General features: G+C 38.0%; 1 protein-coding gene across 1 annotated transcript; it reads right to left on the minus strand.

Annotated features, from left to right (window-relative positions):
- On the minus strand, nt 1-27496 carry xkr6a (XK related 6a). The gene is made up of 3 exons (XM_039660822.2): nt 26726-27496; nt 6808-7004; nt 1-3005 (listed from the first exon to the last, which is right to left on the minus strand). The coding sequence occupies exons 1-3, from the start codon at nt 27304-27306 to the stop codon at nt 2038-2040; spliced, it is 1746 nt and encodes a 581-aa protein (XP_039516756.1). The 5' UTR covers nt 27307-27496; the 3' UTR covers nt 1-2037.

The following is a 27496-nucleotide window of genomic DNA, read 5'->3' on the forward strand; positions in this document are numbered from 1 at the left end:
AAGTTTATTACTTGGAATTTTAGATGACGACACTAGACAAACAGATGAGAGCAGTCATCGTATACACTATGCAGTCTAAATGCTAGAAAAGAGGTTGAAATAATGGAGAGGACCATTCATACAACGCCACCTTGTCGAGGGGTTTTTTGTGCTTAATTTCGCTGAGATAAAACAGAAGGAGCATGGGCTACGTTCACACCGCAATCTGATTTGTCCGACCAAGCGAACTAAAAAAATGTGTCAATCGCAGATAGGGAACAGCACAAAATGGTCAGTGCCACAATGCTAAAACTCCTAAATAATAATACTTCTGGAAATGTAAGGTATAAAAAATATGATATTGTATGATTTAAAATGACATAAGAAATACAAATAAATGTTAATATAATATCAAATTAAAATAAATAAATGAATTAGAATAAATAACTCAAACTTTTAAAAAAAAAAATATTCATTTAAAATAATACAAAAATAGAAAAGTTTTTTTTTAAAGACCTTGAGCTGAAAATATGGGATTTTGGTTTGCGGTGTGAACATAGCCAGAAAAGCAAAAACATCCCAATAACCAAGAACAAATATTTTAAAAATCACCAATTCAATGTGCTACTCGCTGTAGAGAACGGTTCCTTCAAAACCACGAGTTATGTGCTTTAATTATTATTTTAAATTCCCATTAAACTATATAGGTCTAAGATGGTTCTCAGTGCAAGGTTCATATTAATCATATTGTGCAAAAGGTTAAATGGATTTGAACTGTGCTATCCAGAGTCAATGAGGTATTTCTTCAATAACCAAAAATAAAGACACTTTAACAAGCTAAATACAGATTTAAGGCAAACAGACAATGAATGCCACTTGGATTTTGTCTGACAGGAAGTAGATTCTTGCCTGCAGAGGTCAGTCTAAAGAGGCGTAAGAGGTCGCCAAACCGCCCAACTGTAGTTTGCTAATAGGCGACTTTCTGTTGCATTGTTGATGCAAATCACCGTCAATGGAAAATTCTAGGTTATACCAGGTGCTTTACATATAAACATCCACTTGAGCATACTGATCAATGTTAGTGTGAAAATAAGATCTGAAATATCAGATAAGCTAGTATAGATTAGTAAAAGTTGGTAAAAAACCCAAGGCGGTGTTGATGTGGTCAACCGATCTCCATTTTTCCAATGTAATGGTTTCCACTGGCTGTAAACACCATGACGTATGTATATATGTATATATATATATACACATATGGCGCTTTTCCACTGCATAGTACGGTACGGTTCGGCCCAGTACGCTTCGACTCGGCGCGGAACAGTTCGGATCGCTTTTCGTTTCCACCGCAGTAGTACCCCTTCAAAGTGTGTGGGACTGATCGTTATTTGCGCGCGCCTCTACTGCCATGACATCATCTTAAAAGCGCCACATTTTTAAACCCACAACACAGAAACAATGGAGACTATCGAGGGGATGGTGTTCCTGATTCTCGGTATGTGGTTGTTTTTAACTGCTAGACGGAAAAATGTGTTTAAAATGAGGCTGATGGCAGCAAAACAAAAATACTGCTAAATAAGTGTCTCGTGTCTCGTGTCGCAAATCCAATGACGCTAGTAGTGACGCAGGGAATGACGATTCTGTCTGACCAATCAGTGATCTGCAGTGTTTCACGTCACATTTTAGTACCGGTACGGTACGCTTGGAACCTCAACAGACCAGGTACCATTTAAAGCGACCTGAAGCGAACCGTACTGTACCGTACCATGCAGTGGAAAAACACCACAAGTGAGACGTACCGAACCGAACCGTACCGTACTATGCAGTGGAAAAGCGCCTATACATACCTTCATGGGGACACAGATATTGTAAAAAAGAGACAGTATATACATATAAAATATGTACACATCTTCAGGAGGCTATTCACGTAAAAGAAAAAAGTGCAATGCTTGATGCTTACACTCTTTTACACACATTTATATCATTTATACGGAAACCAAAATGGCATGCATTTTGAGAAATGTGGCAGATCTGAAACTAAATGACGGAGAGAGCCAGCCATCACAGGGATGACTCGTACTGCAGGAGCTCGTACAGCAGCGGTCCGTCCCTGTACCTGATCCCGACGGTCGCGGGCGTGATGAACTGCAGGATGTTTATCGTCCTTCTCAAGCGCCTGTCCACGAAGTGCGCGTCCCAGGCCGGGTAGCGTTTCCTGGGCATGTCGATCTTGATCAGAGGTCCCTCCGGCCTGTAACGGCCCAAGGGAGTGGTGGGCTCGGGCGAGCGCACCTGAAACACGGGCAGGCAGGTGTCTGCCGTGGTATCATCCGGTTGGCCAAAGGCCCCCATGGAAGCCCGAGAGGGAGTGGGTTGGGACGCTCGCGGACCAGGAGTGGGTGCCATGGGCTCGGCCTCCGGGGGTAACGGAAGTCCCCAGAGAAGCTCGGCACAACAGGAGCTAGCTAGCACCCTTATTTTAGGTCCCATCGGATGAAGGAACCCATAGTAGATGCCCATGAAAACCACCCCTGAGGCGAAGGTTAGGTAAACTCCGCAGAGCACCGGCACTGCGTAGGAGTCAGTGCTGACTGGGTCTCGGTAGGCGTACCACAGGCAAGTAAGCACCGTGTTTTCGGCAAGCACCACAAAGTAGTAGATCACCATGCGGTACCGTGTTCGGCCCTCCTTCACGTTGAACCAGCAGAAGATGTAGACGATGCCCACCACCATGTTGAAGAGCACCTCTTCCCATTTGGACATGCAAAAATCAGTGCCTCCATGCACAATCCAGAACGCCATGGCGCACCAGTGCACAACCACGAAGATGCCGAAGTAGATGTGGAAGATGGAAGCGAAGAGGGCGAAGGAGAGCACCCGAGAGGTTATCGTGAAAAGCCTCCAGAAGATGTGGATCAGCGCACCCCTGTAGCTCATGCTCTTTTTGTCATCTCTGGAATCGCGCAGGAGCTTGTGGTACGAAGCCAGGACCCAGGCCAGCGAGAGCAGGGAGGCAACGGAGGAGACACCTGTGAGGTATTCATGACGAGAGACGTTCTTCAGGACTTAACCAGATTGCTTTGTAAGAAGGCGGCAAGAGCGATATGATAAGTCGGTCATGCCTCAAAGTTTCCAGGTTCAAACACTCTATTAGATCCCAAAAGCAAACAAAGCCGAGGATTTATACACTGCATTTAACCCCAGATTATCATCGATCTGAATCTCACAGGTTTTGCGCCGATTTTACCCAGGGTTATGAAACCAGAACAGGGTTTGCTCCGCTTTTATGCAGGGATTGGAATAACCAAAGGTTATCAAGTCAAAATAGGGAAAAGCACTAAAAGGTGCTAAAATACTGTCACGGTTTGCTATAAAACTACCCACAAATCACGATCCTTAACTTTAGCTCCAAACTGAAATATAAGCTGGCTCAGTTGACAGCAATGAATCTTTTGTATGGGACCCCGTGAGCCTAGAGACTGTATTGTACACTTGAGTTTTGGAAAAATTTGCTTAAAGGTGTGCTATAAATAGAGAATTGAAACTTGACGGAGTAGAGGCTTGGACCCGGAAACATCTTTACAAGCCATTTCAGATCATACCTTACATGCAAAAGCAGGGCCTTTAGTGACTTATTGCTTTAATAACGTACATTTTAAAATCACAAGAGACATATCTCAAAGTGACATATTTGACCTAAAACACACATTGAATAGAGTGCTGCAGGGATGATGTAATTTTTGAAGGCCAACCCGTGAGTTGACATCACGTTGGTTGGAAACTGGCAGAAAATAAGATCTTATGAACATAAGATAAATTGGTAACGCTTCCTTTTACAGTCCAGTTACCCATGTAAATACTATGTACTTATTTTAGTAACAATTACTGGGTAATAACTAACCCTGAAACTACCCCTAAACCTACCCCTGTTCCATGTACTTACCTTATATTAGACAGTACTTTCTAGGTAAGTACACTGTAAGTACACTGTAAGTACTGTACTGTAAAAGGAAGCGTTACCGATAAATTAACACAACTTATGAATATTGAAGCCTACACTAAATCAGCAGAAGTAAAAAAGCTTGAGTTAATTTGTAAATTTTTGTCAACAAAATTTTTTCACTGACGAAAATGAAATGGATAACTAAATAAAAGCCAGTTTTTAATAACAAAAACTAAGACGAAAACCTATTGACATTTTCGTCAACGAATAAAAATAAAAGGAAAACCTTAGGGAGGGACGATTTGGAAAGAGATCCAGTCAGAACTGAATCGACGTCCTGCGGAATAGATGAGCACATTTAAATTATAACTTGTTGATCTACAAGGCGGGACATAAGTTGGCATACACTTGCAGCATTAAACGTTTAAGCAAGTAATTGTCTGGGAGAAAGAGAAGAGAAGACATATCGATAAATCTGAAAAAGCCACCTCTCAGACGTAAACATGCACAAGTACTGAATTGAGTTCTCTTTCATGTATTTCCACACTTAAAGGATTATTCCGGTATTTAACACCTTGGGTCTATTTTGTAGTTTGTTTTGAATGTAATAGAGTGGTGGACTTAGACATTTCGACAATGGGCCCTGTCTCGACTTTTTGATTATTTTAGAAACGCCTATGACAGCGTTAGACTGGCTGTCTATGGGCATACACAAACATGTCCATAAAACAACCCTTAACGTTCATTTTCAAAACTGTGCAAATTACAGAGTGGTTGGTGGTGTTCGTTGATGATTAAAAACAAATATATCGGCGCAGTGTATGCTTTCAATCCGTGTTGTTTGCTATTATGGAACTATTTATTCAGATACCTCACAACCGCGTATAAACTTCCACTCGATATTTGAGTCTGAAGCGTTAGCACACTCCCGACCACTTGATGGCGACAACCAGGACGCTGTACGGAACACGGTGTCTAGCGCACCGTAAAAAAAGTCCGGGAGCACAGTTGCTCTGCTCATGCTAGCCTTCTGAGAGACATAGAACCGGAGAACCGAGCGAAAAGACTTACAACAAAATGTAAACAGACCCCTTTCCTTTTCCGGTAGCTAGCGCAGTAATATCAACGAGCACTGAGTCCTCCAGCAGACATCAATGCGATTTTAAAAAATGACAAATAAAACACGACAGAAACGGTATTTCTCTACGCTACTTGTTTCAGAACATCAACGAACACGACCAACCACTCGGTGAGTTGCACAGTTTTGAAAATTAACGTTAAGGGTTGTTTTATGGACATCTTTGTGCATGCCCATAGACAGGCGATTCTAAAAGTCAAACAGTCGAGACAGGACCCATTGTCAAAATTTCTAAGTCCACCACTCTATTTCATTCAAAACAAACTACAAAATAGACTCAAGGTGTTAAATACCAGAATTATCCTTTAAAAGGACAAATACAAACAAAATGTCAGTTTTGGCGAGTATTCACGTACCGTAAATACAGTCGAGTTATGTCTTAAGTGAATGAAAACAGTTGGGAGAATATGGGATGTGTGTCAGTGTATTGCATCCATGCATTTGGCCTTAAAGTCCCTGTAAAGTCAAAATTAAGTATGTGTTCTGAGTTTGTCACACCACAGAAAAATGTGTTATTAGCCACCCGGCAAAATTTGAATGATAAAAAAAGCCGGCAAGTACATAAAATAAGCTATCAAAATCATGAAAAAATGAGCAGTTATCTCTGTTCTGAAACGCTGGGGGCGTGTCCGCTGGCTGTGCTGAAACCACGCCCACTAGCGGGAAAGCTGTCAACGGTGATATTAGGTGAAACTGCTTTCGTGACGGGAGGATGAACAGAGGCGGGAGATAGTCGTTTCGGCCCCGTTCACCAGTAACAGCGGATTATCAGTGAATCCCAGTTGTCTCTGAGGAAAGTTTATAAAACTATCCAGTGTAAAATGATCACTTCAGAGGCAGGTGTTGGCGGTGATCCTCAGCTCTTCATCAAGGTTGGTTCTCTAAAAACCTCTTCTTGATGTGATCGTTTTTAGGGAATTTAAATGAAGATACGATCTGTTTTGTACATGATCGCATACAGGCAGCATATGCATGTCCGTGTCGAAGGAATAGCAAGGTAGCAAACTGTAGGCTCAGCTGTAGTAACTAATAGTACTGACAGTCACTCGCGATTGAGCGGTGAATACGAATGTGCTCAGGGAGTGTTATTGTGTTTTTTTTTGTTTGTTTTTTGGGGGGGGGGGGGGGGGTTATTGTGTGTTAGGGGAGAGATTAGACTCTGTGCGTCATCAAATAGGGGCGTCTCCAGGAGCTCATGGGCTCCAGTGCGTCATCGAGTGCTCCCCGCCCAAACATTTCGTAAAATAGCAAGGGTGAAAAACTGTTTAACGGTCTAACTCCACATTTCAGTACTTCACAGTTCACAGTCTTTGTAATATGTTTTAGCAATACATATGTATCATTTATAATGTGTTTAGAACTTTTTTGTAGAATTGCCTTTACAGGGACTTTAAAATGACAACAGTCAAATAACCTGCTGCTGTCCATCAATAATCAAACAACAGTAAATCACTCAATGTTCTTGACTGAATAACTTTAAAAGCGTTAATAAGGATTAATCAACATTTAATGTATACAAATAAATATGTCTGCTCGAAAAAATGAATAATGTTTCCCATTCAAAAAGACCTTTGACTTTGGGATGATGAAACCGGAAGTGCAAAAATGTCAACTCAATCAGTGATGTCAATCCTGCAGCACTCTATAGATGTCTAGGTGACTTACAGGGATCTATTTAGCTAGCATTTATGGTGCATCCTGAAAGTTTAGCTGATTTAACCAACTCCACCAATGAATGCTTCACACTCACACTGCAGTGTCTCGGCCTGGTTCTTCTGGATCATTATACAGAGTTGTAGCACCAGTTGGGGGGCACTCTCCAAAAACGTCTCCAGCAGACGGAGCATGTTGACGTCAGCATACTCGTACATCATCGCCCAGTAGAAGCGCCGCCTGTGTTCCTTCTGTCGCCGACTCTGGATACCCAAGTACAGCGTGCGGATATACCTGTTCAGAAGATCATAAACATTACTACAAAAAAAATATTACTGCTATAAAACCCAGCACTATTATTTGCTTAATGAATTGGTATCTCATCTAAAATGCTCCCATGACTCTTTTCTATGAGACGCACGCATAGCTAATAAACTTGCATCTCTGGACAAAATGTTCTTGATGTCCCATGTTACACAGAAATCACAGGGATACATACAGTAATGTAATGCACAAAAATGCCTCTGATTTGCCACTGCGTTCATGCGCTTAATATACATGTCTGTGATTGGCTACAATGCTCAACGTGGACAAAACACAAGTAGTTCCGTTTTGTTTTTGAATAATGTGTCCTCCAGTGCCCGGACTCGACTTTTTCCGAGTCTAAAATGTCCGAGTCCGTGTCAAGTCCGAGTACATATTCATCCGAGTGCGTGACAAGTCCGAGTTCATTCAAAATTGGACTCGAGTCCGAGTTCGAGTACCCCAACTCTAATGAAAAGTCCCTGATGTCCTCAAAACTATGTATGTATGTATGGATGGATGGATGGATGGACGACGGACGGACGGACATACCGGTAGATATACATACATGCATGCATTGAAATTGGCTGGAAACCCATTAATTTCTAAAAGATGTGCAATAAATTGTAACCTATCATTTTCAAAGGCTGCCTGAGGCACGGCAACTCTGAGGACGTGAGTGTGAATTATTTATGTCTATAAATTGAGCTTGAGCACATGGCAGCAGGAGTTTCCCATCAAGGGCAGATTTATTACATCAGTGTTTCTCAAACCTGTTTCTGGAGGACCCCCAAACGGTGTTTGCACATCCAATGAAATATAGAAATGCTATAATCACATTTTGACAAAATATGGTTGACAAAAAATGGTTGTCACTGCACAAGTGTTATTTTAGTACCATTGAGATACTACTATTATAGTTCATTTTAATATTTTGAATTAGTTTTCATTTTCCATTTTAATTTCATTCTTTTTTTGTTGTTGTATTTTGTAAGTCCATAAAGCTTTAAAAAAAAAATTTATTTAAGTGTTTGTTTTAGTTATTTTAGTATATCAAGTTACACTAAATGAATAGGAGAATTGATGCTTTGCACAGTAGGCTGAAATAAAATTAATTTAATCTTAGTAACAAATGTTTTTTATGGTTTTATATTTATTCAACTATAAAAACCTTGCAGCACTTACAGTAGCCTACATACTCTGTGGAAAGCTGTGAACACAGACAAGCGGCGTGAGATATCACAGTACGTATATCACATTCATATTTCACAGTTTACATTAACACAGCATCCATTTACAGTCAGTGTAGGATGTTTCTGCAATATAATGATTAATGGCCAATATGGACTGTATGCAAACACATAGACAACCCTCTTTATGTTGATATATAACCAGTGGAAGCTGCACTGCCTGAACCGGGATATTCTGTGCCATCCAGTAGGCTTCATAGAGTCCTATCTCAAATCTCTCTAATAGTAACGCAGGAAGTCACTCAGTGAGCGGCCTTTATTTGCTTTATGTTTCCAGCTGAATGAGTCACTGTACGCAGCTGTGCCACAGATATCGACCCGGATGGGATGGGAATGGGTGAGGGTTACAGTAATGTTCGGTTTCATGTCACCCAAGCTGTTTCCCGTCTTAATCAATACCGCCTTAAAAGCATGGAGTGCATGCACAAAAATGGTATATTTAGCCACACACATTCATAAAGATGTACTGTGACAAACAGTTGAATGTTTAAGTATAACACCGGGACTTCAAAAGACAGACAAAGTCATTTAAACCAAAATGTATACAATATATACAGCTATATGATGTACACTACACTCACCTAAAGGATTATTAGGAACCTCATACTAATACTGTGTTTGACCCCCTTTCGCCTTCAGAGCTGCCTTAATTCTACGTGGCACTGATTCAACAAGGTGCTGAAAGCATTCTTTAGAAATGTGGGCCCATATTGATAGGATAGCATCAATATTGCAGTTGATGGAGATTTGTGGGATCCACATCCAAGGCATGAAGCTCCCGTTCCACCACATCCCAAAGATGCTCTATTGGGTTGAGATCTGGTGACTGTGGGGGTCATTTTAGTACAGTGAACTCATTGTCATGTTCAAAAAAACCAATTTGAAATGATTCAAGCTTTGTGACATGGTGCATTATCCTGCTGGAAGTAGCCATCAGAAAATGGGTACATGGTGGCCATAAAGGGATGGACATGGTCAGAAACAATGCTCAGGTAGGCCGTGGCATTTAAACAATCCCCAATTGGCACTAAAGGGCCTAAAGTGTGCCAAGAAAACATTGCCCACACCATTACACCACCACCAGCAGCCTGCACAGTGGTAACAAGGCATGATTGATCCATGTTATCAATCTGTTTACGCCAAATTCTGACTCTACCATCTGAATGACTCAACAGAAATCGAGACTCATCAGACCAGGCAACATTTTTCCAGTCTTCAACTGTCCAATTTTGGTGAGCTCTTGCAAATTGCAGCCTCTTTTTCCTATTTGTAGTGGAGATGAGTGGTACCCGGTGGGGTCTTCTGCTGTTGTAGCCCATCCGCCTCAAGGTTGTGCGTGTTGTGGCTTCACAAATGCTTTGCTGCATACCTCGGTTGTAACGAGTGGTTATTTTAGTCAAAGTTGCTCTTCTATCAGCTTGAATCAGTCAGCCCATTCTCCTCTGACCTCTAGCATCAACAAGGCATTTTCGCCCACAGGACTGCCGCATACTGGATGTTTTTCTCTTTTCACACCATTCTTTGTAAACCCTAGAAATGGTTGTGCGTGAAAATCCCAGTAACTGAGCAGATTGTGAAATACTCAGACCGGCCCGTCTGGCACCAACAACCATGCCACGCTCAAATTTACTTAAATCACCTTTCTTTCCCATTCTGACATTCAGTTTGGAGTTCAGGAGATTGTCTTTACCAGGACCACACCCCTAAATGCATTGAAGCAACTGCCATGAGATTGGTTGATTAGATAATTGCATTAATGAGAAATTGAACAGGTGTTCCTAATAATCCTTTAGGTGAGTGTCAGTGTATATACATGTGTTCTCCAGGTTTTTTTATTTTAAAGAAGTCTCTTCTGCTCACCAAGGCAAAATTTATTTGATCAAAAATACAGTGAAAATAGTAATATTGAAAATTATTATTACAATTCAAAACAACTGTTTTCTATTTGAATGTATTTAAACTTAACTGTCACCGTCCCACAGGTGGGACGTTTGCCACTATATTTTTAAAACAATAATATCTTAGTAAATACCTTAAATAATATTGACAAACTATATATCATTTGAAAGCTTACAATCTCTAGTTTCCATATTTGGTGACTGATTTTCAAAATATATTACAGAGGAGCCATAATTTATCAGTATAAAACAAGAATATTTTCATACTCATAAGGCGTGTTCAGGCCTTTATTTTAAAATAGCAGTAAACATGAAAAATCATGAAAAAATGGTAGATACCTCAGTTTGTTTTCATGCCAAAAGTTCAAAAGATAGAATCCATTCAATTATTTTGGAAAAAAAGGTCTGAAAAGTTTGAAATATCAAGAAAAAAACAATAAATTCACCATTTGTGACGTGGCAGCTAGCTATGACTTACATGCGTGTTCTTTGTATGTGTTTCTTAGAGGTTCAATTCATATCAAAATCTGCCAAACTTCCCATGCTACTTCTGAATAGGATCTCTACTTCAGAAATTGTATGAAAATTGTGAAAATAATGGTTCATATCACTCAAAACACGAATGGAAATGCAGGCGCCCTTATATGGGCAGTAATGGAGTCTGATTGTGCCCTAGTGAAAAAGTTTGGTACTGCGCTCAAACAAAATCTTACTGAAAGCTCATTTTTTGAGATATCAACCTAAAATTTGAAACACAACTTGTTCAGATTTTTGGCTTTGATCTTTCTGCCATTTTAGAGTAGCCCAGGTTTTGAAAATATATATTTTATGTAAAATATGAATAATTAATATTTTTACATTGTACATTTCCATAAAGTCAAACTTCTATAACTTTTTTTCTGTTTCACTTTCTTAATTTATTTCACTTCTACAAAAATCTGCCAAATGTCTTCTTTAAAACAAGACCAATCATATGTCTATATTCCAAAGCATTCTTGAATTACAACCATTTAAGTTCGAAATGTGCATTTTCATGTCTATTCAAAAAAGGGGGGGTGACAGTTAACAGGTTAAAAATGTAATTTATTCTTGTGATGCAAAGCTGTATTTTCAGCATCATTACTCCAGTCGCAGTGTTACATGATCCTTCACAAATCATACAAATAGAATGATTTGCTGCTCGAAATATTTGCTTTCTTTTCATCAAGAAAGAATTTGAAATAGTCTTTACTGTCATATTGGTGGATCTTCGCAGAATAATAGTTGATAAAAATGTTGTTCAAAAAAAATGAACAACATTTAGAAAGAAACTCTAAAATCAGCTCTAGAATGGAGAGAATAGATGTTCCATATTCATGCAACCTTCCACTGCATCGATCTACAATCTCTCAGACGCCATGATACGGGTAACAAAACTATGAATGAACATAAACATGTTGGCACAATCTTTTCCAGAATAGAATTAGAATTGAAATAGAGTCACAGAGATTCTGCAACTAGATGTGTGAAATCTCGGATGAAAGATGCGCACGCCTGTAAAATCCTGTGAGGAGCTCTGGAGTTTTCCCGCAAAATCCTTCTATGAAAAAAAGGATTTCATAACACCCGACAAACATATGAAGACAGACGGTAGGAAAACGACTGGGAACATTGCGCATGTGTCTGTGAAGTCTAGATCAAACTAAAAAAAGAAAATTTATTCTCATTAAGTCTCACTTTGCAGCAAGGCTCAGTTTTTTTAAAGTAAGCGGTTAGAAACAGTCAAAACTGTGAAACATGTCGCTCTAATAATATGGAAACAGATGGAAAGAAAAAAAGGGAAATACAGAGGAGTGTATAGACAGAGAGGTAGACTTACAATCATCTGGGCCCGTTCCAGAAGCCTCTTTCTGTCTCTCTTGCCCTCCGCTATGTGTGCGAGTAAACCTCCCTGTCCCAAACCAAACTGCTTCTGTCTAGATCATCAGTCCAGCAGGGAAACTAAAGCAAAACAAACAGAACAAAATGGAGTCATGAAATGAGAATGGGGTGAGGGGTAGAACACACAACAACCAGACTGCAACAGAATTATGGGATTGAGCAGACATCAAATGAAAATGGGTAAAATGACTCCAAAGATAAAAAGGCATAAAGTAGAAACCTGTAAAGCTGTACGGGAAAAATAACTCAATTCTGAACCTGAATACTAAGCCTGAACTAAATATGAATAGTTTGATATGATGATACAATGGCTATAAAGCTCCACAGGAGAAGATGAACATCATGAAAATAACCTGAGCTCTGAAAGTGGAAAAATGCATCATAGGCCTATACTTAATGCATTTTTGCAAAACTCCACAAAAACATGCCTATAAATAAAATGCACTTGAGTTTCCAGCTGAAATGAACAAGTGGCAGTAAAAAACCTACAATGTTTATTCCTTTTCACATAGTTTATGATTACAGGGGGAGATTATTGATTATCAATAAAGACTTAAGAGCTCAAAGACTTGTAGAAGCAAGCTAAAATGGCATGGCTGCTTCAGCAAATGTACTTTTTTTTTTTTCCTCACATTCGCTTTTGTTAACACTATCAGTTCATTTAGTGTTGTTATTTGAGCACTAATCATTTAGCACCAACATACATTTCATTTCCAATCTACCACAATACATACAACACTGCCAGATTCACATGTGTTTTAGATCAAACTGACCTTTTAGCTCCATTAATTGGACATTCCGCAAGAACCAACATAATATAATTTTGCAGAAATGTCGCAACAGTCATTTTTCCAATGAGACTGGAAGGCAAACAATGTGCTGAACTCTATTCTCGTTATGCTATACGAATATCACATAAAATATGACTGTCATTTATCACAAAATAAACCCTTTTAGGGTGATATGAGATATGAGACTGCACATAATAAAATAAGAAATGATATCAAATGATTGATATAATAATATAATTGATATGATAAAAAATAGAGCTCCGTCAAAGCAAATATTGCAAGCAGAAAATCATCATGCAAAAATGCCACTGAAAGTGACAAATCTATCTGAATGTAAAATGCGCACAAAAAAAATAGCCCAGCAAATGGATTATCATCTAGGCCAACAGAGTTGTACAAATATTGCACTAAAAATGTCAGCTGGAAAAACGCTGAATACAAAGAAGACACTTGAAAACCGTAAATACATTCAAATTCATGGTGACAGATTCCAGTAGAGACTTGCATAATTCAACACAGGGACTGGCAAATTATTTATCAAATATATTCCAGCAGAGCATTTATTGTGTTATGATATGTCATACATTATTCAAGGACACTTTTGTGTTCGATATTTATATCACGGGTCAAATTTTAAAAATAAGGAAAGTCACATTTCAATTATGTAATGCTGACAAACAACAGAGAGTTTTCACACATGCAGAGACAAGTGTGTGCTGTAAATGTCAGCGTAAAAAAAACACCTTCATCCTTTTTCCTAAACTCCCAGAAAATGCAAAAACTACAGGAATGCAACTCACAGTTTGACTCTGCACATTAAAACTGGGATGCATTCAAGAAAGTATTTCACCAATGAAGCTGTTTTCATCCCAGAACATTTCCTTAAAATCACCATAAAATCAGTATTAAGGGTCGTACCCTCATGTCATGATTTGATACATATCAAGATAGTATACTCCAAGATGTGGTAAAAGGAAAACACCAATAGCAAACTACAACCATCCAATCAATTCCCGAAGTCCTGCCCTACATTTTTTTCTTGTTCAAGAAGCCGTTTCACGCATATACATCACAACATGGAAGAAAACACGATAGCAACTTCCGTTTCATGCCGACTTAAAGATATTAATGTCTGGTTGATGCTATAAACTGTCTGAACATTTTTTGAAAGAACAACATTTTCACGGTTGCTCCTCCATTTGACCCCTAGATGAAGATTTCAGGTGCTATTTCTAGCAAGTACATCATGACTAAGAGAAAGATCCTGCTGAGACACTGTAAACTCTCTCTCTCTCTCAGCCGTTACTGAAACTCCCGCAGGGAGGATAGATTCAGTTCACAGCCTTTATGCTTTTACCCTGAAACTTTCACAGATTGTGCCTGCGATCAATAATTGAACACAACTTTAACACTGAGGCTTGTGCGCACCTCAGGTTTTCACAGCAGAATCTGTTACAAGGAAATAACCGGGGTTTACTCTATAAAAGCTTTAACAAACTGAACCGATATTGAGCACTTAGCACATCAGAAGCTACAATCTGTGAAAACAGACTTTTAGACTGCTTTTTTTGCAATTGACACATGTCTCAATGGCAATCACAAAAACAGTCTCAATATAAACAAAAACAGCCTATTTAATTCCAACAGACACTCAAAAAGGGCACACACTGCTTTAAAAAGGGCAAACAGCCTCACTATAACATTCTCAATGTAAAGTACTTTCTGTCTAGACTCTAGCTAATGTCAATCCCTGGAAGTTATTCACTATCCAGCAAATACCATTTTAAAGTTGAGTCACAGCTGCAGAATGAATTCAAAAATCATAATCCTTGCCAAATGCAAAGGATGAAAACTGTAGCGGCGGATCTTCACTGCAAGTAAAATAAATCTAATTCCCAAAATACGAGAAACAACAGTTAAGGCTAATTCAGTAGTCGGTTATCTGAAAGGTTAAATGGATCCTGGAGGATTATATGGCTAAGTAGAGGTAAGAGCTACTCAGTTTTAGAAGCTAAATACATGATTAAATAAGAAATATCCCTGTGCATATTGACCGGTTCACATTGAATTAATTCCTGGTGCATGATACAACTGTCTGCTGAATAAGAACATAATCAGATAATTATACACTCTCAGAAAAAAGGTACAAAAGCTGTCACTGGGGCTGTACCTTTTCAAAAGTACCCAAAGGCTGCATATTGGTAACTTAGTGGTACATATTAGTGGGACATATTAACACCTAAAAAGGACATATTAGCTCATGAAATTGACATATTAGCACCTAAAATGTACATATTAGCACCTAAAATGTACATATCAACACCTAAAATGTACATACTAGCACCTACAATGTACAGATCAACACTTAAAATGTACATATTAGTACCTAAAATGGACATATTAGCTCATGAAATTGACATATTAGCTCCTGAAATTGACATATTAGCCCCTGAAATGTACATATTAGCACCTAAAATGTACATATTAACACTTAAAATGTACATATTAACACTTAAAATGTACATATTAGCACCTAAAATGTACATATTACGACATATTTAGCTCATGAAATTGACATACTAGCTCTTGAAATGTACATATTAGCACCTAAAATGTACATATTAACACTTAAAATGTACATATTGGCACCCAAAATGTACATATTAACACCTAAAATGTACTTATTAGCTCATGAAATGGACAAAAGTTTACCTTTTGAAAAGGTACAGCCCCAGTGACAGCTTTTGTACCTTTTTTTCTGAGAGTGTATAGTTAAACTAAAGCACCATGATACAACAGTGCTAGGCATGTTATCAAGAGAGAAACTCTAGAGCGTAAAAGTAAACAAACTAATTTAGAGGTCTTTAGAATCGCATGGAAAGACGGTATGTCACGTTATAAAAAGGCTCTATAAGCAGCCAGGGCTGAGAATCTCCGCAAACTAATAGAAAATAACCAAAATAATCCAAAGTTTTTATTTCACACCGTGAACTATATATGAATTTTTTCACAGACAAAATAGAAAGCATCAGAAACACAATTGTAAAAGTACAATCTTTTATGGTGTCTCTCATGATTCAGCCAAGATTATCGCCCCTCAAGAACAACTACACTGCTTTACAAATATGTGACAGGACAGGAAGAGCTAAATAAAGGTATCATTGCATCTAAACCAACAACATGTTTATTAGATTCAATACCGACAAAACTACTGAAAGAAGTGTTACCTGTAGTGGAAGAGCCTCATCTCAATATTATTAACTCGTCTTTATTTTTAGGTCATGTTCCAAGAATATTTAAGCTGGCAGTAATAAAACCTCTCATTAAGAAACCGCAATTAGATCCAAATAACATAACAAATTACAGACCCATTTCAAATCTTCCATTTATGTCCAAAATACTATAAAAGTTGTGTCCGCTGAGCTGTGCTCTTGCAAGAAAATGATATCTAGGAAAAATTTCAGGCAGGATTCGAAACTGTGCTAGTTAAAATTACAAATGATTTACTTTTATCTTCGGACCAAGGCTGTATCTCAATACTAGTTCTACTTGATCTTAGCGCTGCGTTCGACACTATAGATCATAAAATACTCTTGGATCGACTACAAAACTACACTGGTGTTCAGGGACAGGCATTAATCTGGTTTAGAATAGATCGTACTTATCAGACCGTTATCATTTTGTCTGTTTAAATGGGGAAAAATAAAGATAACGTCGACTATGCCACAAGGATCGGTGTTAGGCCCTCTGCTATTCTCAATATGAAGAGTTCAGATGCAAAAGCCTCTAAGTGCCAATTGAAATTTTCTTCTAAAATGATCATTTTTATCAAGCTTGTATATTTAAGTTCAGTAATTTCACTTAAATGGCAATGAAGATTACCTATTAATTGTCATTTAAGTGAAATTTACTGAACTTAAATATTCAAGCTTGATAAAAATGACCATTCTAGAAGAAAATTTCAAATGGCATTTAGAGGCTTTTGCATCTGAACTCTTCATATATAGCCTATGCTGCCACTTGGTAATATTATAAGAAAACATTGTTATGCTAATGACACTCAATTATATATTTCATCACGACCAGATGAAAAGGCTTACTTATCTAAAGTGACAGAGTGTCTTAAAAATATAAAATGCTGGATGACATGTAATTTTTTCCTGCAATTGATTTCAGATAAAACTGAGGTATTACTTATTATTGGTCCAACAAACTATCCACGAAACCTCTTACAATACAACTTTAATTTAGAAGGATGTCCTGTTACTTTATCCACTACAGTAAAAGACCTGGGTGTTATCCTAGACCACAACTTGTCTTTTGAAAATCTTATTTCATATGTTATAAGAACAGCCTTTTTCCACCTTAGAAACATTGCTAAGCTACGTAACATGCTATCTGTTTCTGATACAGAAAAGTTATTTAATGCATTCATGACCTATTACTATAAAGCCCTAAATGGTCTAGCTCCTGTGTATTTAATGGACCTTATAACGGCCTACAATTCATCACATTCTTTAAGATCACTAAATTCTGGTCAGAGGCTTCTGGTCATTCCTAGGATATCTAAGTCCACTAAAGGAGGGAGGGCGTTCTCGCATTTAGCTCCTAAACTCTGGAATAGCCTTCCTGATATTGTTCGAGGCTCAGACTTGCTGTCCCAGTTTAACTAGATTAAAGACGCATCTCTTTTGCCAAGCATTCACATAATGCTTACCTTTTATACCACTGTTGAATCAGATCGAATGCATTAATATTATGAACAGCAGCCATGCTAATTATTTCTATCTGCTTTTCTACTGTTATCTCCAGACACTAGTCCCGAGGAAAACAGAGTTTGTCAGCTCCAGTTTGTATCCAGCCTCTCACGGAGACTTCAGATACCCCAACAGCTGCAATGAGATGACTAAACGCCTGTGAAGAGAAGACTCAAAGCCGGCGATATGTTATCCCTTAAATTAATACATGATTAACTAACTGTATTTTTTCTATGTTCATTTCTGAAATGCACTTTCTGTAATGTAATGTATGTATTGTGAAAAGCACTATACAAATACATTTGAATTGAATAATAGATAAATAAAAAAAAACAGTTCAAGATTTTAACAGCTTATTTAGGGAAATACGGTTTACTTGTAGTTACTGCCAGGGTTTTTATTGTTAACTAAACCTAAATATCGAATCATAAAAGAAACTTTTCCTTACTTGTAATAAAATAAACATTATAAGTAATAAAAATAAAATAAGAAAAACCTTGAAGGGTTAGTCGACCCCAAAATTCTGTCATTAATTACTCATTATTAAGATATTTTAATGAAAACTGAGAGATTTCTGTCTCTCCATTGACATCTGCGCAACTGACCCTTTGACTTAGAAACGTTCATAAAGCAATTGTAATTCATATTCATCCATATTAATTGAGTGGTTTAGTAAAAAAACTATTTACATATAAACTTTGATCAGCGAACATAAACTGAAGATCAAACATACCTGCTTGATGTGCAAGAAAAAAACCTCTCTGAAGCTCTTAGAAGCTCAAACATGCAGCGTAACACCAGAATGAACTTCATTGGTTCTTGTGGAAGCTCAAACATGATGCGTAACACGAGAATGAACCTCATTGGTTCTTGTGGAAGCTCAAAGGTGCAGTGTAACACCAGAATGAAATTAATTTGTCTTGAGGAAGCTCAAACATGCAGTTTTACTCCAGAATGAACCTCATTGGTTCTTGCTGAAGCTCAAACATGCCGCGCAACACCAGAATGAACCTCATTGGTTCTTGCTGAAGCTCAAATATGCAGAGTAACACCAGAATGAACCTCATTGGTTCTCGTGTTTCAACTCACACCACAACTGATGTGTGAGTTGATGAATGTTTATAAGTGAATTAAAGACTTAATTAAATTCATCACATAAAGCAATCTGGTCTCTTTAGAAAATGTAGGCTAAACCACTCAATAATACATATGGATTAGTTTTACAATCTCCTTATGATCTTTTTGAAGAGTCAAAGTGGTAGTTGTGTAGCTGTCAATGGAGGGACAGAGATCTCTCAGATTTCAGATATATTCAGCTTAAAAAATATCTTTATTTGTGTTTCGAAGATGAACAACAGAGTTACGGGTTTGGAACGACATGGGGGTATGTAATAAGTATATATATAATTACATAATTTTCATTTTTTGGTGAACTAACCATTTAAATTTTATATCAGACAACAAAAAATGTCAACAAATGAAAAAATATATAACAAACATTTAAATAAAAACAGAATATATATATATATATATATAATATCTAAATCGAACGATAAACAAAAAAACTATAATAGTAAACTAATGATAATATACAATACAAATATACTTTGCATTTCACCTCTGCTCTAGCTTTCTAATAAAACTGACATTGTACACTACACTATGAATATTGCTTGGATCAGTGATGAGTTGCTTATGTTCCTCTATTGTAAGTTACTTTGCATAAAAGTGTCTGCTAAATGCATGTACACGTAAACTGGGATAGGGCAAGGAAAACATTACACACATCAACCAAAAGTCTTATGCTATGAGCAATTAGTGATAGGCGGTATATCGGGTTTATTTTTGTTATGATATACATTTTTAGTATATTATAAGAATGTTGCTTAAAGGTGCAGTCTGTAAGAATGACACCTTTGAATATAAGCGCCTCCTGCTGGCACGTGTTTGTAACCAACATAATTGTGTGGGGCCTTGCAAACTTGTAAGCAATTAATACTTGTGTGGAATATTTCTACAATATTCACTTATGACAGTAAAATAGGGCATTCTAAGTCAATCTACTGCAGTATTTTCTCTCTAAAATGTGGTTAACACCCAGTCATGCTTGGGAAAATACTGAATTTTCCATATAGGGACTGATATTGGAGAGTTGCTTTTCTCAAGTCATTCTACAGACAGAGTTTAAGCTAAATAAATCAACTGCATAAAAGCGATATATAAACAAGGTTAAGTTTGCATAAGTGGGTGGAGGCTTGAAAGAAGGATTGGCATCCCAGGAGCCACTCGTGCTGCGGTTAAATGGAGGTGGTAAAAGCCCTGTAACGGGCCGATGAAAGGTGTGAGCTCTGGGGCTCGGGGTTACTGAAAGTGCACTGAACAGATAGAGGAGAATTCAGGTCTCTGTGTCAATGTCAACATCTACAGCCACACCAACTGCAGGTCTGGTGACTGGTCTCTGCTGCACTTGCTTCCATAACAGGCAACCAGAGATCATTGTTTTCATAGGGTTGTTCCCCAGAGGCTTTAATAACAGGTGCTTTAATGTTTTTTTGCATTTTCTTAATAGGTCACTTTCAGGTTGCTAGGTGGTTTCTTACGCTGCATTCACACAGAGAGTCGACGTCTGAAGCTTGATGCGGAGTCTGCTGACTCGACCAACATAGTGAGAACATCCAAACACATTACTTTCCAATGTAGCATGAACTAGGGCTGGAAAAAGTTGGTAGTAGGTCAAATTGATTCATATTTTCAAAAAAAAAAAAAGAGAGAGATTTTTTTTCACCCCATTATCAATAATTTAGATGTTTAACAATCTTTGTTGCATACTGCACAGCGAATTTTCAGTTAGAGAATACTTTTTGTGCAAAAAAACAAACAAAAATAACTACTTTATTCGACTAGGCTATTCCTTTTCTTCCTTGTAGGCCTGAGACGAGTTCAAGATATTTCCACAACGCATGTGCGAGAACTGTAATCTTTTTCTACTCCTAGTTCAGTTCTCACGCATGCGTTGTGGAAATCTCTTGAAGTCTCGTTTCAGGCCTACAAGGAAGAAAAGGAATAGTCGAATAAAGTCGTTATTTTTGTTTTATTTCCACACAAAAAGTATTCTCGTCACTTGATAAACTTATAGTTGAGCCACTGTAGTCACATAGAATATTTAAACATTTTCTTCATTGACTTTCTGGGCCGTCAAGTTTCAATCCCTTAGGGAGCCTATGTAGCAGTGATCCACCTCTCAAATTTAATCAAAAATATCTTCATTTGTGTTCCGAAGATGAACGAAGGTCTTACGGGGTTGGTACAGCATGGGGGTGTGTAATTAATGACTTAATTTTCATTTTTGGGTGAACTAACCCTTTAACGCTCAATAACAAGCCACATGATTTGAGGAAACGTTCATGTCTGGTCAAATAAAAAATAACTTTCTAACTCTGAATTGTTGTCTTTGGTGTATATGGAATTATCCATATTCAAATGTATTAACTATTCCATTTTACGAATATTATTAATCTCTTCTTTGTGCATTCATTGATAGATATGTATTATTTAAATCATTATTAAAGGAGCAGTTCACTTTAAAAAAAAAAAACTTTTGCTGATAATTTACTCACCCCCATGTCATCCAAGATATCCTTGTCTTTCTTTCATCAGTCGAAAAGAAGTTACGTTTTTGATGAAAACTCCATATAAGAGTTTTGAGATGAGATTTTGAGATTTATGAGATTTTTCTCCATATAATGCACTTCAATGGGAACCAAACGGTTCAAGGTCCAAAAGACACTTTCAGTACAAACTGCAAACTGTTCAAAGGGCTTTAAACGATTTTAGACGATGAATAAGGGTCTTATCAAGCGAAATGATCGCTCATTTAATAAATATATAACAAAGTTTAAGTTTTATAAGCTCAAATGCTCGCCTTGCCGCACATTTGTGACTCTCCTGTTCGAACTCATTCATCAAAATGAACAAATCTTTTTCCGAGTCAATTCGTTGGTTTCGTTCGTTGAATGAACCAAATAACTCGGAAAAAAAAATTGTTCAATTTAATGAACGAGTTCGATCAGGAGAGTCACAAACGTGCATCACAGAACAGAGCAAGGCGACTATTTGAGCTTATAAAACTTAAACATAATAACTTTGTTATTTATTTATTAAATGAGCGATCGTTTCGCTTGATTAGACCCTTATTCATCCCTGGAATCGTTTAAAGCCCTTTGAACAGTTTGCAGTTTGCACTGAAAGTGTCTTTTGGACCTTGAACTGTTTGGTTACCAGTAAAGTGCATCATATGGAGAAAAATCCTGTAATGTTTTCATCAAAAACCTTAATTTATTTTCGACTAAAGAAAGAAAGACATGGACATCTTGGATGACATGGGGGTGAGTAAAATATCAGCAAAACTACTCCTTTAATATATTGTTACATTCATTTTATTGTGTTATTATTCTTTTACATGTTCTTGATTTCATGAATAATTCATTTATTTTTTTACAATATGCTCTGATATGTTTGTGTGCTGTAAGATCGAATGGGTGCTTTTTCCATCAGAATGGATAACGTGATGTACTTTGTATCAATTTGTCTGTTTCCATCTCTGCAGTCATGAGATAATGCAAGATCTGCGATCTTGCCAAAACCACACCTCGTCTATATTTCGTCTATCTTTGCAACCGTAGCATTTGACCGGTCACTCCAACCGGTTACACCAACTATGACAGAATAAATAGACAAAGTCTGCTTGACCTTTTCCTATCAGACCAAAACACAAGTGTAGGGGATGTAAGTTTCCTGCATATATATTCTTTGTTCTTATTTGTTCTTCTACCTCTACTTTAATTCTGAAAATACCTTACTTCAGATTTACTGTACTTAATTTGTTGTCTTTATAATTTGACTTTTTACTTAATTAATTTGTTATTCCTTTTTTAAATTTAATCTCTGACATAACCATTGTTCGTCTGCCTGGATCTCAGTCTTGTTTTGTAGTACAAATATTTAAATATTCAACATGAAGGGCTACTTCACCACTGGAAAGATGAATGTGTATTTAAAATGGGTAATTTATGTAGAAGAAATATGAAATTATTTTTGAATTTGGAGCTTTCCAGACTGAGAAAAGCCAGAAAATGTATTTTTGGTTTATGTGGATGAAAGACAACAACTCCCAGAATGCACTTGCTTCGCTGCCCTAGGAGGCCACGCCTACCGCTAACAGAGCGCAGTAGTTAAACAACAAGTCTAGGCTACTAGCGAGTCTCTGTGATGGAAAATGTCGCCCAAAAATGTTTGGGCGGCTTTTGCGTTCTACAGTCGCCATTCATCATTGTTCACTGTGGCGAGCGGGACGAGTGTGGGCCGCGTGGAGAACGACGCGAGGCCGGTGGCGTGATTACTGATGAGAGACACCTGTGAGAGGCATCTTGTTTCTCATGGAGGAGTGGAAATTTTCTTAGCAATGATAAAACGCACAACAACCGATCACTTGTTTAGCATTCATCTAAACTCTACATTCAGATTCACCAATCGAAATGAATTCAGTTAGATTGAAACAAAAGGTGTGCAGGGAAACAGGGAATGGCGATTGCAGGAAGCAATAGCTGAAAAAAGAGGATGAATGGTACTCAGCTTTCTCCACAGAACAAGAGCCTGCTAGCTTAGCTTCCAAAAAAAGATGTCTGACACTATGTGTACATTCTGTGAGTGAGATCCCACCCTCTATGGGCGGGTTGAGAACATGCGGGACAGCCCCTACTACTGACTCTAGTCATTAGCCTCAGGCCAAAAAATCCTCCGATGATGCAAAATATTGACTTTTTGCGTCATCGGAGGATTTTTTTCCAGACAAAAAAATACATAAATCTCTCGTCTCAGGGGGAAATGAGGGTGGAAAGCATGGTAATTTGAAAATACTACAGAGCTTAATGCTAAATCCTGAAGTATCCCTTTAAATCAAGACTTGATTAAGATTTAAAGTCTTGTTTTCTGAAAGAATTTTTTTTTTTGATCAACGTACCAAGAAAAAATATCTGCTATGGGGGTCAGATCAAATAAAATTAATTCAAAGGGAAAACAGATTATCTTCTTGTTTTAAGAAAAAAAACTCTTAAATTGATACATCTTATATAATTTTCCTTCTCATTTATCTTGATTTAAGAATGTTTACATATTTGTACTGGAAAAAAAGACAAACACACCAAGTAAGGAAATAATATTTTGCAGGAAAGGGCGATTTTTGGGCCCAAGTTCAATATTTAGGGATAAGGTTTGTTCAAATCACTAACTTTATATACTGTAAAACATATTTTTCAAAGTTGTAAATAAAATAAAGATTTTTGGAGTATGTTTTACAAGAACATAACTATTTAAGTCTTTCTGCTGTGAAACGATTGATCGTGATTAATCGCATCCAAAATAAATGTTTGTGTTTACATAATTTATGTGGGTGCACACGCATGTGTATTTAAGAAAAAAATATTATTTATATATAAAATATTAATATACAATAAAAATGATATATAAATCTATATACAATACATATTTCATAAATATATATAAGCATGTGTGAGTATTTATAAAATATTTATACACAGTGCACCCACATTATGTAAACACACTTTTATTTTGGATGCGATTAATCGTTTGACAGCCCTACTTTATACTTCAAAAATGTCATGTTTAGTTATAAGCAGATTCTTTCTAATTATTTACTAGCCATTTCTGGGTGATTTTTTTAATACTTGTAGATCCTACCACCATTTTTAGCAATACCCATCATATATGTAAGCTTGTTTCCAAAGAAAAAAACATTTTAAAAGATACCTACAAATTTCAATATCACAATTGCGAGTACATTGCGCAATTCTGACTTCATTTCTCAGAATTGCAAGATAGAAAGTCAGAATTGTGAGATATAAAGTCAGAATTGGGAAATATAAACTCTTTCTCAATGAAAACCCCTAAATATATTCGAAAAAACGTCAAGTCATTAATCACAAAACAGTCCCTTTCAGTCAGCGTGATACGAGATTCACTACCATACAATACTCACACATTTATCAACAACAACTCTATGAAAGCATCAAAATGTATTTATATCATTTTTATTTGAATGAAGTCTTATGCTCTCAATGGGGTCCAAAAAAACCTCTTGGTAATTTGCTTGATCCTACAAGCCCAAATGTCACAGAATAACAACTGGACATGATCTGCATTTGTAAACTAAAAGCAATGAAGTGCTGAAAGGTTTTCCATGCTGAGAGAACTCCGAGTCAAGCTGGGGTCTTACACTCTTAACACTGCAATCAGCCCTCATCAGTGTTAGATCTCTGCCAGGGGAAGCATATGTGCATCCAGAGAGTGTGAGCGGGCGCTGCCGACGGGGAACACATTTTCTGCCTGCGCTTGCCAGCTTCTGATCACCCCTGAGCCCGACAGATGATCTTAACCGGCGTGACAGTCAACTAATTGTCTTATTCAGGCCTGGAGACACTGACTGCATTTCTGTCGCCCTGCTGAAGAAGCAAAGCATCAACAACAATCTATTCTTACTACTGGACACTCCCAGTAAACAGGTCACAGCGCTGTATGAAACTAATCACAGGCATTTATAGATATACTGAACATAACAGCATGAATTATTTGAAAAAGCTGTAATCTGACAACGTCTTTGTCTAATCCATTACCTACCTTAAAAACTGAAACAAATGTACTGGTTAAACCATAAAGTCATCATTAAACAAACTGAAGCCTATTTATAAAGCACATTTCTACCCATAAAATCCCCACAATAATTTAATACTCATTTTATTCCAAAAAAATAAAAATGTATCACTACAATTGTAAAGTATTTTGATAGTATCATTTCACTGTATTTATCTGATTGTACTTTAAAATTATAATATAGAGTAAGAAACATAGGTAACAAATATGATAACTTACTGTAACATGAGCAATACATACAGTATCTATTAATCTTTGTTAATGTTAGTCAATAAAAATGCAGTTGTTCATAGTTTCTTCATGTTAGCCTACTTCAGTGAATTAACTTATGTTAACAAAACACAACATTTGATTTTAATGATGTATTTAGATTAATAATTATTGTACAAGTATTGTTCATTCTAGTTAACTTATGTAAAATGAAACCTTATTGTAAAGTGTTACCGAAAAAATTGAAGAGAAATGAGAATAATGACAATGTGCGAGTAAATTGAGGTCATTTTTCTTGAAAATATCACACTGCAAAACTAAAATACATTTATATTTATGCAAATCATATTTTTTTTTATAAATCAGTATAAAGTTGTTTTAAGAGAATAACAAAGAACAAATATCCTTCCCTTCTCATGCTGTCTTGATGACATGTTAAAGTTTTATTCTGCATTTAAAAGCATCTGAATATGAATATTAGAGACGCCCAGCCTCTCATAAACTCACAGCTCTCATGGATCTCCACTGACCCCGCATCAGGCTAATGCAAACCCTTCACCAGAAGACATACAGGCTTCTCAATCAGCATCAAATGTGACCTTGGAAAGTAAAATATTAACAACATCCTGAAGACATGCCTGCTATACAACCAGACTGAACGTACAAGCAACATCCTACTGTACATGATCAAGCCCAAACGGGATGCAGCAGCAACAACAACCCGACCGGATCGAGGTTTGTTTTCCTAGCAGAGGTCATTCAAGTAAATTAATTACAAGCTCTATCGATTCCACACTCTCAGGCCCGAAGTGAGCCCGTCATTCTGCTGAAATGAACTGTTTGCCATCGTTACACAGATGGTTAGAGGACACAGAACGAGCCATAAAGCAAGAGAAAGAAAAACATTAGTGTTTCAACCGAGCACTGCCTCTTGAGATGGTGCTGAAAGGCATCATCTGATGTGTGTGTGTTCAATGTGGAGTGTGTGCACAGTGATGTGATGTCATGCACCAGTCAAAACAACCATAAACCATCCTGTGCATCTGATCAAAACAAGCAGGTTATCCCATCTCATTCTTCTGGGTGTGTGTGTGTGCATCATCCTAAAAGCATTTCAGTGGACGTTCTATCATCATCCACATCATCACGTCAGCGTCTTACCTCCACACTTGTCCCATCTGAAGGATGTGCACACAGGCATGCCATATCCATATGGAGATCACACAGCACCTGTCCCTGCCGTAGATGCGCGAGCTGAGATCGGCCGTGGCTTTTCTGCTGAGCCCCTCCGCGCCCGCGAGCCCACCGCCCGTGCAGTCCTGGACGAACCACCTGAAGCTCAGAATCTGGACCAGCACCGACGGCACCAGCACGAAGAACAGGGTGAGCCCGAACCACAGATAGTCCCGTTTGGAGTAGTAGTCCATAGCCAGCCACAAGTCCGTCCCGACGTCCCAGAAGAAGACGAGCAGCGCGAGGATGATCCAGAGGCAGTCCAGCCACAGGCGCTCCTCCGGCGGCTGCTGATGCGTCGGCCGCCCGCGCTCTCCAGCGTCGCGTTCGCCCAAAAGCGTCTGGAGACACGCGCTCCTGCAGCCCCAGTAACATGACGAGGTGTTGCAGCAGTGGCAGATGTGTATGGCCGAGCTGTCGAGCCCATCATCGTCGCCGAGCGCCTCGTCCAGGTTGTGCAGCTGCGCGAAACCGGTAACGACCCCCGCGCCATCGGATTTTGCTGCCATCTTGCTCTCTGAAACGCTTCATCCCAAACCCCCTCCTCTCTTCCCGTGCTCCGTGACGCAACTTCCGTGATACCTGTGTGTGTGCGTGTGTGTGTGCGCGCGTGTGTGTGTGTGTGTGTGTGTGTGCGTGTGCGTGATTTCTATCCCGTTGGGAAATCAACTTGGATGCACACTGACTCATGGGGACTGA

This window comes from Pimephales promelas, chromosome 15, assembly GCF_988280905.1.
Source record: "Pimephales promelas chromosome 15, fPimPro1.hap1.1, whole genome shotgun sequence".
Taxonomy (NCBI): domain Eukaryota; kingdom Metazoa; phylum Chordata; class Actinopteri; order Cypriniformes; family Leuciscidae; genus Pimephales; species Pimephales promelas.

Bases quoted from the DNA above. Each gene is read 5' to 3' on its own strand.
- xkr6a (XM_039660822.2), bottom strand. From the start codon at position 27,306: ATGGCAGCAAAATCCGATGGCGCGGGGGTCGTTACCGGTTTCGCGCAG. The intron at 7,005-26,725 runs GTAAGACGCTGA...TCTTCTGAACAG, and splicing joins CAGATGGGACAAGTGTGGAG to GTATATCCGCACGCTGTACT. The intron at 3,006-6,807 runs GTGAGTGTGAAG...AATACCTCACAG, and splicing joins CCAGGCCGAGACACTGCAGT to GTGTCTCCTCCGTTGCCTCC.